Here is an 11,981-nt window from a genome sequence, read left to right as displayed (position 1 = left end):
CCCAGCCTCCACTTTGAACCCCCCCACCCCCCCAAAAAAATGACAGACTCAGAAATAGCACACATTAAGGAAAGCTCATTGTGGGCCTGGCTCTAGTAGCTGTAATTTTGTACCAAGGCTGAATTTTGGGAACAAGATTTAGCACATAGTTTTTTACAAGTTACTGAATGGTCTGTTAAAAACTAAGGGGAAACATAATGATTTTGTAACAATAACAAAATGTTGCACTAACGCACCTCAGACTGACATATAGATATACACAGAGACTATTCCAGTACATATTAGAAGTTAACTTTTCAAACTCATGTGTCGTAATCATGTACAGTATATCTGTGTCTCAAAGTTGGTCTTCCTAACCCAAGTTACCATAAAACCTTCAATCTTGCATGCTAGTGCTCTGAGGATAAAACACCTGCTTGCAATGGAGCAGAGGCCAGTGAAAGAGCCCACAGCGGACACTAGAAGGTTTGCCACTGCCAAGTTCACCAGGATGTAGTTAAGGTGAGACCGGAGATTCTTGTATGGGAGGGTGCAATTGATGTAGTACATTGATGAAGGTGCCCAGGATAAATATAACCAACATGTAGATAGCCATTGCACAGTGGGTCGCTTTGCTTCCTAGATGAAGGGGCTGAGCAATGTAATGTTTCCCGTGTCCAGAAGGACGGGGATCCAAAAATCTTCTGGAAGCTCCGTAACACGGCTGTGCTTCTTTTGGCCCTGAATGTAAAAGAAAAGAAAAAAGAAAAGAAAAGAAAAATCAAAATGTGCCTTTCATGTGATGGTCAGTTCACTGTCTCCTGCACTATGGCTATGGAAGTTCATTACAGAGGACTCCTAGTACATTTATAGGGCTGTCTGACGGAACATTTGAACAATTGAATAACTGAATAATTGAATAAATGAATAACTGATTGCATTGTGTCAACAAATAAAAACCCCAATGTAAATCTACGAGATAAGAGCACCACAGGAAGCGATGCAACATACATGCTACACAGAACCAAGTCTGAAGCCAATGCAAGATTTTAGGATCAATCTCCTGTAATCTCATTAAAAAGAAAATTTCAGATACTATTTCAGGTCAAACACAATGATAAATGGTACACTGAGGAACACACATTAATGCTAGATCACATTAACATGTCTGCCCCCTTAAGTAAACATGTTAGTTGTGTTTAATCTCTCATTGTCTATACTGGTTAGATTGGATCCAATCTGAATGGAAGACCATTGTATTTAGAATCAGCCAATCCAGTCACCAGCGCTATTACGACTGATAATCACATTCAATCTGTCCTCGGATAACTTGCTTTCTACTAGTATTAGGATTGATGATCTCCACCTTTGTTATCTTATTTGGATCAAGGATCAATCAAGGACTACCTTGTGTTAAGCACGGATCTCAGCACGAAGCAGAGCACAGGACATCCAGCTTTCCACATCAGAATCAGACACTGTAAAACTAAAATAAACACTCTAGTGTTTGAGATAAACCTTAAAGAATTTTCTGTCAACATCTGCTTGTTATTATGGAAATAGAGCCATCAGACCATGACCCTGCATTACCGGTCTTTAAGGCTTTGAAGGGTTCTACAGTTTCTATTGGATCCAATCAATATTTTTACAGCATCTAACATAGTGAAAAGCAAATACTGGTTTCTGCAGCTCTATCTAAAGGCCAATCCGCGCCAAATATCTAAATCAGACAGGAAAACAAACGCTGCACAAGAAATTTCCCAAATTGCCCGCTTTATTTTGAAAGACAGTTGTAATACAGGACTGAAACAGGAAGGCAAAAAAGGAGATGTGCTAAAATGTTCTACTGTGACGGAGTTAGTTATAAGGTTGAAAAATAGATCAAGATATCATGAATGTATCATAAGTAGATTAATCAACACATGTGTGCTTAATATGTTAGGTATCATTAGTGGTATTATTGTTAATGAGCTCAGAACAGTATGGAAGGTCAAGGTGTTTTCACTGACCCGTTTAACTTGCTGCTGTGCTTGCTTTCTCTGGTTAAAACCCACACACGTATGAACGCTGACTGATTATCTGACAATGAAAAGGAATAGTATGTAAGAACGAGCAAAAATCATGTGCTCAATCAAAATCTTAGTAGCTTCAGTATACTACAGATGAGCTGCATTGCTGTATATTAAGATGGATGGAATATATATTTATTGCTTTTGTGGCCCCAAAATGATTTAAATCCCCAATTATAATTTTTTTTTTTTAAATAGCTGGAAAAGACTAAAATTGAAAAGGGGACATCACCTCAGATCAACTATAATGACAATGACTAAGCCTAAAAATGATTTGGAGTAGAAGGTTTACACTGTAAAAACTGCTAATTTTGCTAAAAGGTAAATATATTTACCTATATAAATATATAAATATATATAGGTAATTTATATAAATATAAATTACCTATATATTTAAATATTTATTTAAATATAGACTATTTTTATGGAAGTTTAATGGGAAATTTTTGAATGGAAGTTCAGATATCTCCAGTTTTTTTTCTACAGATTCAATTTAGTTTGATTTTTTTGGGAGTCAGTATCTTAATGGTGTGCCTAATAAGTTATTTGTTTGAAGGCATTTTCACGATGTCAGAATAAATCGTTTTCAGGGAAGAAACGAAGGGAAGAAGAGAGATTTTTAATAGATTTTATTTGAAAGGATTACACTCCATAGAACTACATGTCATGTTAAAAAAACTAATTCAGCACAAAATTGTTTACATTGCTAGTATAACATAACACAATGTACAAAGAAGAAAAATTGTGAACATTTTAGGAGGTGCAAGGAGTGGCTGCTGAACATAATTAAATTAATTAAATGTAAGTTGTCATTTGTACCTTTTTATCTTTAAGTCAGTATATAGTCAGCTTTGGTATTGCATCATTACTGCTTCATAACAAATCTAAAACAACCCCATTTAAAGGCCCAGCACACCCACACAGGTTATTTGTAATGACGTGTGATTAGACATCTTCTCAGGCTACGCTTGATTGACATCTCTCCAACTCTCCCATTAGCTTTGTTGCACCTTACAAATTACAGTTATCATTCGGGAGTAGTGATCTCACGTAATTCCCAACACAGCTCAGCCCATATTCACCTTGAGCAATCCTGTGTGGGTGTGCAGGGCCTCTGAGTTCTACATATATCATATGTACTCTATGACTTGTCAATGAAGGACTTGCCCTTGATTATTAATAAAATATGTAAATCATTAGAAACACACCCCTGTTTTATTAGTACATAATGTACTTTAAGCTGCATGCCACATGAAAAACAATTACAGCAAGTATGCTTGGCTATAAATAATATTTTGCAAAAAAGGAAAACGTCTTTCAAAAAAAATAATGAAGCATTCAAAGGAGACAGACTGTGCTGTATTATGCAAGCATTTTCATTTCATGTACAATGATTAGATGTTTTTTTTCCAATTCACATAGAAGCAATAAAAATAGTTTGTTATATCAATGGCAGAATTTTTTGCTCTCCTTTAGACAAAGGTCAGAGGTCAGGTTGTGTTCAGCTACTCCGAAGCTGACAGGTCTTCAGTGTCTGGCACATGAAACTTTTGAGCCATTACATATGGCTCAGAAATAAAAAATAAAAAGTAAATAAAAAATAAATAAAAAACTATGGTGTTGCAAATACACAGGCCATAACAATATTTAATAAAGTCAGTGGATGATTATCCCAGAGTTGCCCCCAATGCAGCGCCATCGGAGTGTAAATGTGTGTGAGTGTTTATCTGATAAGCAAGTGGCACCTTGGATGGCAGCCTGTGTATGAGTGTGTGTGAATGGTGAATGGCTCCTGTACTGTGTAGAAGAGCTTTGAGTAGGCGTTGAGACTAGAAAAGCGCTATATAAGAACAGTCCATTAAGATTTATATTTAAATGGGCATCCACCCTCAATAAAAACTCTAAAATATAAAGTATGTAAGGTTCTTAAACCAATGGTAGCCTATGCATTGAAAGAAAAATTAAATGCAATTACAGAACGTTATTCGTTACTGCCGTGACAGCGGTTTACCACCAGAGGGCGACATAATCTATCTATCTATCTCTCTATCTATCTATCTATCTATCTATCTATCTATCTATCTATCTAAACAAACAAAAGTTCACCACGTTGCACAATAATAATAATAATAATAATAATAATAATAATAATAAGAAGAAGAAGAAGAAGAAGAAGAAGAAGAAGAAGAAGAAGAAGAAGAAGAAGAAATATGTGTGTTATGTGATATTTTGATGACTGGAATAACAGTAGGCTATGTGGGTAAGTTTTGCCTAAAGTTCTGTAAATAAGCTACGGAGTTTAACAGGCCTAGTTTAAGTAGATTGTGCCTCTGGTAATTTCCTTTGTATTAAAGAAGTGTTGAGTTTTAATGAAGCATAATTGGGGAGTATTTTACTGCCATAAAGCTTGCTGGCAAAAACACAAACCAAAATTTGATTAAGAAGTTGAGTAATCTTCCAAAACTTCCCAATTTTGAGAATTTTCTTGTCATTTCAGTGTAATTCCAGCAGAGAAACCTGTCTGGCCGTGTTGCAGTAGGAAGAAAGAGGGACGATTTGTTAATTGATGTCGATAGCAATGCAGTAGCCAACTTGTTTCAGTGGAGGGCGCACGTACTAATGGTGGGTGTGGGCGTGGCAACTGTAGTGGGCCTACATCATGTGAGCGCTAAATCCGTAAATTAGTGCTTTTACACTATTATTGTGCACGTATAGGCATATGTAAGTAGGTTTGAATCGGAATAAAATCAGCGTCCCTATAATATTAAAAGAAAAGTGGTTTCAGCACAGATGTCGCCATCTTTAGTAAGGGACAATAAGCCTGGTGCAACTTGTTGTAATTTGCTTAAACTCGTGCTGTGTTAACTTTAAATAGGTTTCAAGTGTTATTTAAAGCACCTCGCTATACTGATCATCATTCACATATTTACAGTGGAAAATACCAAAACGTCCATGCATTTCTTTCGGAAAACGTTAGGAAGCGGTTTTCTGTCGCCATGTTTACTTTGGGTGACGCCAACTCTCTTCCATTTTCCTACGCCTCTGGTTGTCAAGAAGATGGCAGCTTCCAGGCAGGCATGAGAGGAAATACTTCTTCAAAAATCGAATGAATTTGGATTATTGCCGGAAGATACGACCACATACCAGTGTTTTTGCAATTACTGCATCGAAATAAGTAAGTTATCTTCTGAAATATTTGCGCCTTTTTCGGTTTGTTGTGTTTTGTTGTGGCATACCGCCCGGCCATTTTTCTTGTGGGAGCTGTAGAACTAGGCCGATTGTCGAAAAGATGGCTGCTTCCAGAGACGGCATGAAACATCATAACACTCCGTTTATGCAGTTGAACTCAGTTTAGCTGCGTTTTAAGAGTGCTGTTGCAGCCTCATTTGTGTCAGGTAAAATATGCATGTCAAAATAAGATGCAATAACATTGCATTTAACTGTAAAATGTGGCGACGCATTGACAGTTGCCAGCCGTGTAGCTAACGCTATTAGCTTTGGCAAATTAGGTTGAGCATCTAGCTAGCTAGACGCTAGTGCTAACTGAGTGTAGCTAACGTTAGAATCAATTTGGATACTTCAACTGGGCTTTTATTTTTAGTCTATTTCAATACGTTGTTCGATAGGAGTTAAGGCACGTGGTTCTCAAACGGTTGCAACTGTTAAAGTAAGCTTCATATAGCTTTGTATTGTAAATAATTATGCTAAAGGGATTGCAGAGAATGCTAAGCTTGTTAGCTACAATATGGCGACTCCCAGAGAAGCATGAAAATAGCCGACTCCTTTAACTGTGGATTACGTTTGTGTTGAAACTATGTATTATGCTTTGTTGACCCGTTACTAGCTCATTGAATTTGTTTTTAATTGAGTGTATTTCTTTGCTGGTAAGGTTGATTAGCTATCATCTATTTTTCTTTTTCATTCGCTTCCGCCATTTTTCAGCCTGGCAATAGCGTTAGCGGGGTTTGTTTGGTTACAAGATGGCCGCTTCCATGGATTGAATTCAATGGTTAGAAATAACTATGACAAAACTTAGGTGTATGAAAAATTCTATGCATTTCTTTGTTGCACAACTGCAACGTCAAATCTATATTAAGGGTTTTAAACCAGGAGCTGCTCTGAACCCATATTCTCGGCATTTGTTTGTTTTTTAATTGAATGTGTTCATTAACCAAAGCTGTTGTCGTTCTCTGCTACAGCCGCTTAAACAGTTTACAAAAGTTAACTACAGTTCACAGTCGATCTTGATGAGTTGCATTGTCCTTAACGGGGAAATATAACAATTACTCCATTAGTTAAGACAAACGTTCCTTTTTTTATTATTCTCTCCGCCAGAAATCATGTCTGCCCCTGGTTCCGCGGTGTCTGGGACCATGGCGTCGGTTCTGCAGCCGCGATGGAAACGGGTTCTGGGGTGGTCCGGTCCCGTTCCCCGGCCCAGGCATGGACATAGAGCTGTAGCTATAAAGGAGCTTATGGTTGTCTTTGGCGGTGGAAACGAAGGGATTGTGGACGAATTACATGTATACAACACTGGTAAGATTAACTCTGCATGTATAACTTTACTGATAATGTTTTTACTTAACAAATTTGCAGATGTGGAAAAACATACAACGCGTTTTCACATTGTATACTTAAAACGATTCTATTTTATTTCTCAAAATCGGTCCGTGATGTGTAGAACTAAGTAGGTACAGCCATAGGTCCAGGCCTCAGCAGGCCAATCAGGTCCTTGTCTGATTGAATGCGGCCCCATCTGCTGGAGAAAGGGCGTTAATGCACGTTAAAAAAGGCGGGCTAAAATAAAATGGATGATGCTGGTTGGTTTAAGTATCTCCTATGCTCCAATCTCCTGCACATTAACCAATAAGAACAGACAAATTCAGCATATTTGCTTTATGTTTCTCAGACTTACATGCAGACTTTGGTTTATGTTCTAATGTTAGTTAATAAGAGTTGTTTAGAGAATATACTAGTCAGGAATTTACAGTCATGTTTAGGTCATAACTTTAAGCTTCTTTAATAATATGAATGATTTGATATGAGTACGCCTCAACTGAACCGCACTGTTAATTGTCTTTTTTTATTTCTAGCAACCAACCAGTGGTTTATCCCAGCAGTCCGTGGTGATATTCCCCCTGGTTGTGCTGCATATGGTTTTGTCTGTGATGGCACAAGATTGCTGGTGTTTGGTGGCATGGTGGAGTATGGAAAGTACAGCAACGATCTCTATGAACTACAGGTAATTTGTCTATAGAAAATAACCCCCCAGTTATTTGTTTAATTTGCAAATTAAAATAATGCATAATGCATTGAATTAATTGTGTGATGGATTCAGTTAGACATATTCCTTATGTATTATCGTAACTAATGCAATCATTAATGCAACACAGACAAGTATGTTTACAATATAAACCATTTTACATGTGAGCTGTCCTCGTAAACACGGACATTATCTCTGCACTTATGCATGATTATATTTGAGCTTGGCTATCTGCATCAGAGATTGATGAGGTAGAAAAGAAGTTTGTGGTGTATGTTAAAGTTTTAATGTTTAATTAGCTATTTACATTAATCGCAGAAACAGACAAATAAAACAATTATTTTCATCTTTGTAGCTTTCACTGCTGTGAATATGCTCCATGCAGTTTAGCTATAGACAGTTATGTTAAGCCATTGATTGCAGTTAAATGCAAAAATGAATCCTGATTTATCAAATCTAGAAAAAACTAGAAGGTGTTTTGCTTAGTTATCATTGTGCCATTGAGCCTGTTAATTCTAATTGCACATTTTAAAATTAAATTACTAGTAAATAGCTAATTCAGTACTAAGGTGTCAGTCCAACCCCATTTCACAATACCTTCCTTGAATAACTGTTAAGTGTGAAGGGGAAAAATAGATTCTTAGATATATGAGGATTCTTTCCTGAATGATTCAGAATTGATTTACAAAATTCAGAGGGTTCACCAAGTTCCAGTAACTGGCTAAATACTACTCAGCAGCTGCTTTTTAAAAACTAGGGTGAAGTCGCATTTTGAGGAGGAAGGGGCAGTCTAAAGAAGCAAATAACATTGACTGAACGTGATGCTAATCATCACGAGTTCTTCTACTTGGCCAAGTGAACTATGCCCAAAACATGTCTTTATTTTCCTAACTGCAAAGGTTACAGTCTGTTCACAGTGAAGGAAGTTTAAGTTATAAGTATGCTCTGTTTCTGTTATAGTCATGGTTTTGACACAAAATCCTTATCAATCCTTGACAGAATAGGGAATGGTCAACTTGTGTTTTTACAGCTGACCTAATCAATTGATAATATGTTGTTGTAACATTGTATGTTTGCGGGTTTCTTTACAGGCCAGCAGATGGGAATGGAAAAAGTTGAAAGCAAAAAACCCGAAGAATGGCCCCCCTCCTTGTCCTCGTCTTGGCCACAGTTTTTCCCTGGTTGGCAACAAATGCTACCTGTTTGGTGGACTAGCCAATGACAGCGAGGACCCAAAAAACAACATTCCCAGGTACAGAGGTTTTACCAGTGGGGCCCTTTTTAAAGTACGTGGTTTTTTAATTCAACAAGCAACGTGAGTTTGACTTTTGTCTGTTTTTCATTCTCAGATACCTAAATGATCTGTACACACTTGAGCTCCGTGCAGGTTCCAGTGTGGTTGGGTGGGATATTCCAATTACATATGGAGTTCTGCCTCCTCCCCGTGAGAGTCACACTGCTGTGGTATACACAGAAAAGACGAGCAGGAAATCTCGCCTCATAATCTATGGAGGGATGAGTGGTTGCCGCCTTGGAGATCTGTGGACACTTGATATTGGTAGGTTTCTAAAAATGTGAGTACAAAAATTATAAAATGCCCTAACTGGGGCATCTCTGAGACAATGCTATTTACAACCAATCAGACCAAAGGGAGGAGAGAGAATTAAAAACTGTTTGACAATGATCTGTGAGAATTTACCTTACCATTGGTACTTTAATGAATCTGTGTGCATTATATATATATATATATATATATATATATATATATATATATATATATATATATATATATATATATATATATATATATATATATATATATATATATACTGTGCATGAGTATATAGGGCCTCTTGTATAACATTCTACTGCTGGTCATTGTCTACAGATACCCTGACATGGAACAAACCATCAGTAAGTGGGACAGCACCGCTCCCCAGAAGTCTGCACTCTGCCACTACCATCACAAACAAGTGAGACAACTACTGCACCTAAGCAATAACATATCAAATGTTGTATTTAATCACGTTGGAATTCTTAGAAGAACAACCTGTGCTTGATGGCAACATTTCCTTTCCTCAATGTGCAGGATGTATGTTTTTGGAGGATGGGTTCCATTGGTAATGGATGACGTCAAAGTGGCCACACACGAGAAGGAGTGGAAGTGCACAAACACTCTTGCCTGCTTAAATCTAGGTTTGTTTAACTATTTATTACACTAGATTTCACTTTGACCCATGACATTTTGCTGCATGTCATTCCCCCCCTCTCTCTCTCCCGCCTTTTCAGCTGTCCCATCAAAATAAAGGCTGAAAATGCCCCAAAAAGTCATCTTTTAAAAAAGGTTTTGAGTAGATTGGCTTCACTGATTGATTTTGTACCATATGTGTGTCTGTAGACTCCATGTGTTGGGAGACAGTATTGATGGATACTCTTGAAGACAACATCCCCAGGGCCCGTGCTGGCCACTGTGCTGTAGCCATCAATTCCAGACTCTATGTTTGGAGTGGCCGTGACGGTTATCGTAAAGCTTGGAACAACCAAGTCTGTTGTAAAGACCTCTGGTACCTCGAAACAGGTCGGTGTTCTGTAACATGGTTTTATAATTTGGAGTGACAATTTAGAGTCAGTTGTTGTAACATTTATTCTTTCTCCACCCCACACACATCAGAGCGTCCACACGCCCCTGCTAGGGTGCAGTTAGTCCGTGCCAACACAAACTCTCTTGAGGTGAGCTGGGGTGCTGTCTCAACTGCTGACACGTACTTACTACAGCTGCAGAAATATGACATCCCTGCAACCCCAGCCTCGCCAGCCATGAGTGCCACCCCTGTGCAGCCTGTGAATTCTCCAAAGAGCCCCTCACCGGCTGTTGCAGCACTCTCTGCTCAGAGCCTACCCCAGACAGGTATTGCAATAGTGACCAATGATTCTTTCTTTCCAACTCTACCGTGTCCATTGTCGTCACTACACCAGGAACAACTGCAAAAACCCTGCACACAAAGTCTCATCTGTTCCCTTTTTGTTACAGCGATCTTGAAAGTTGCAGCTCAACAGTCTGCCACGGGCACATCTGTTGTCACAGTCCGCCCCAGCCAGCCTGGGAAATCCCCTGTCACTGTGACATCCCTTCCGCCAGGTGTCCGAATGGTAGTGCCTGCCCAGACTACTCAAGGATCGGTATGAGCAACTTTCTATCATGTTGAGGATTTTGCGTGATGTCTATATCATTGTCAGGTGACTAAATGTTTTTTTCTTTTTTTGCAGCCAATTGGAAGCAGCCCTCAAATGAGTGGCATGGCAGCTTTAGCTGCAGCAGCTGCCGCAACACAGAAGATCCCGCCCTCTGCGGGCACTGTTCTCAATGTTCCTGCAGGCGCCACCATTCTCAAAACAGTAGCCGTTTCACCTGGCACAACCACAATGAAAATGGCTTCTCCAGTCATGGTATAGATCTCACTAAACATTCTCATTACTTACATGTGCATTCTGTCTTTCACAGGTCAGTTCTGAAAATAATGTTGTGCTTGTAGGTCAGTAACCCAGCCACCCGGATGCTGAAAACTGCTGCAGCCCAGGTGGGCACAGCAACTGCGTCCTCTCCCACCAACACCAGACCCATCATCACTGTGCACAAGTCTGGTGCAGTCACAGTGGCCCAGCAGGCCCAAGTGGTAACCACTGTGGTAGGAGGAGTCACCAAGACAATTACCCTGGTCAAGAGTCCTCTCACCATGGGAAGCAGTGGCACTCTGGTAAGAAAGCAGGACTCTTCTGTAGCCCAATATGATACTGGAACACCACTCTAAGAGCAACCTTTGATGCTTTCACATACATGCTGTAAATTATGGGTTCTGTAAATTGCTTTTTCACACTTGGTGTGTGTTTTGTTTTTATGTCTTGTCAACATGCACTGCGTTTGAACCAGTGGGGGAGGGAGTAAAGGTTGGCCTACAGTGACTGTTGGAGAATTCTAGTGGAGAAAACGGGGAGCATGACGTTAGTGATCTGCATGACTGGCACTCAGTTAGGGCTTAAATGATGTGTAAAGCCACCAGTGGTCTACCTTCCCACTGAACTCCCTGTGCTGTCCGATGTTTTCTGGTGACTCATGAACTTGAGTCTCTCTCCTATGTCGGCAGATCTCCAACCTTGGCAAGATGATGTCTGTGGTACAAACCAAGCCAGTGCAGACATCAGCTATCACAGGCCAGGCTTCCACTAACCCTCTCACACAGATCATACAGGTCAGCTATCTGCATGAGTGCAGGAAAAAAAACAGGAGGTAGCTTAAAACTCCTGAGACAGGCACCAGATGTATTTTTCCAAATGGTGTGTATAACATGTGCCTCTCCCCAGACAAAGGGTCCCCTCCCAGCCGGCACCATCCTGAAACTAGTGACCTCCGCAGATGGCAAGCCCACAACCATCATCACCACTTCCCAGGCAGGAGGCACAGGAAACAAGCCCACTATACTGAACATCAGCGGTGTCTCTCCCTCCACCACTAAGCAGGGCACCACCATCATTAAGACCATCCCCATGTCGGCCATCATGACCCAGCCTGGAGCCACAGGTCTTTAAATTAATTTTTTTATACTTTATTTGCATACTTTTACAAGTGTGTTATACAAAGAGTGTTACTATATATATATATATATATATATATA

The 11,981-nt window shown here is 39.4% G+C and overlaps 1 protein-coding gene across 6 annotated transcripts in view; it reads left to right on the top strand.

Annotated features, from left to right (window-relative positions):
* Nucleotides 1-5,056: 5,056 nt before the first annotated feature.
* hcfc1a (host cell factor C1a) overlaps nt 5,057-11,981 on the top strand; it is a 13,396-nt gene continuing 6,471 nt past the window's right edge. For 3 of the 6 annotated variants that reach the window (XM_032514668.1, XM_032514670.1, XM_032514669.1), the window contains exons 1-12: nt 6,389-6,584; nt 7,142-7,290; nt 8,403-8,563; nt 8,661-8,869; nt 9,200-9,284; nt 9,401-9,507; nt 9,710-9,889; nt 9,983-10,491; nt 10,579-10,758; nt 10,845-11,066; nt 11,454-11,558; nt 11,671-11,887. In XM_032514668.1, the coding sequence (XP_032370559.1) occupies nt 6,389-6,584; nt 7,142-7,290; nt 8,403-8,563; nt 8,661-8,869; nt 9,200-9,284; nt 9,401-9,507; nt 9,710-9,889; nt 9,983-10,491; nt 10,579-10,758; nt 10,845-11,066; nt 11,454-11,558; nt 11,671-11,887 (2,320 nt within the window). Of the gene's footprint in view, nt 5,224-5,300; nt 5,444-6,383; nt 6,585-7,141; nt 7,291-8,402; nt 8,564-8,660; nt 8,870-9,199; nt 9,285-9,400; nt 9,508-9,709; nt 9,890-9,982; nt 10,492-10,578; nt 10,759-10,844; nt 11,067-11,453; nt 11,559-11,670; nt 11,888-11,981 lie in introns of those variants that run through there. The other 3 variants (XM_032514671.1, XM_032514666.1, XM_032514667.1) reach the window with 3 other exon arrangements.

This window comes from Etheostoma spectabile, chromosome 4, assembly GCF_008692095.1.
Source record: "Etheostoma spectabile isolate EspeVRDwgs_2016 chromosome 4, UIUC_Espe_1.0, whole genome shotgun sequence".
Lineage (NCBI taxonomy): Eukaryota > Metazoa > Chordata > Actinopteri > Perciformes > Percidae > Etheostoma > Etheostoma spectabile.
The sequence above is the reverse complement of the archived record's forward strand: the minus strand, read 5'-3'. Positions and strand labels throughout refer to the sequence as shown.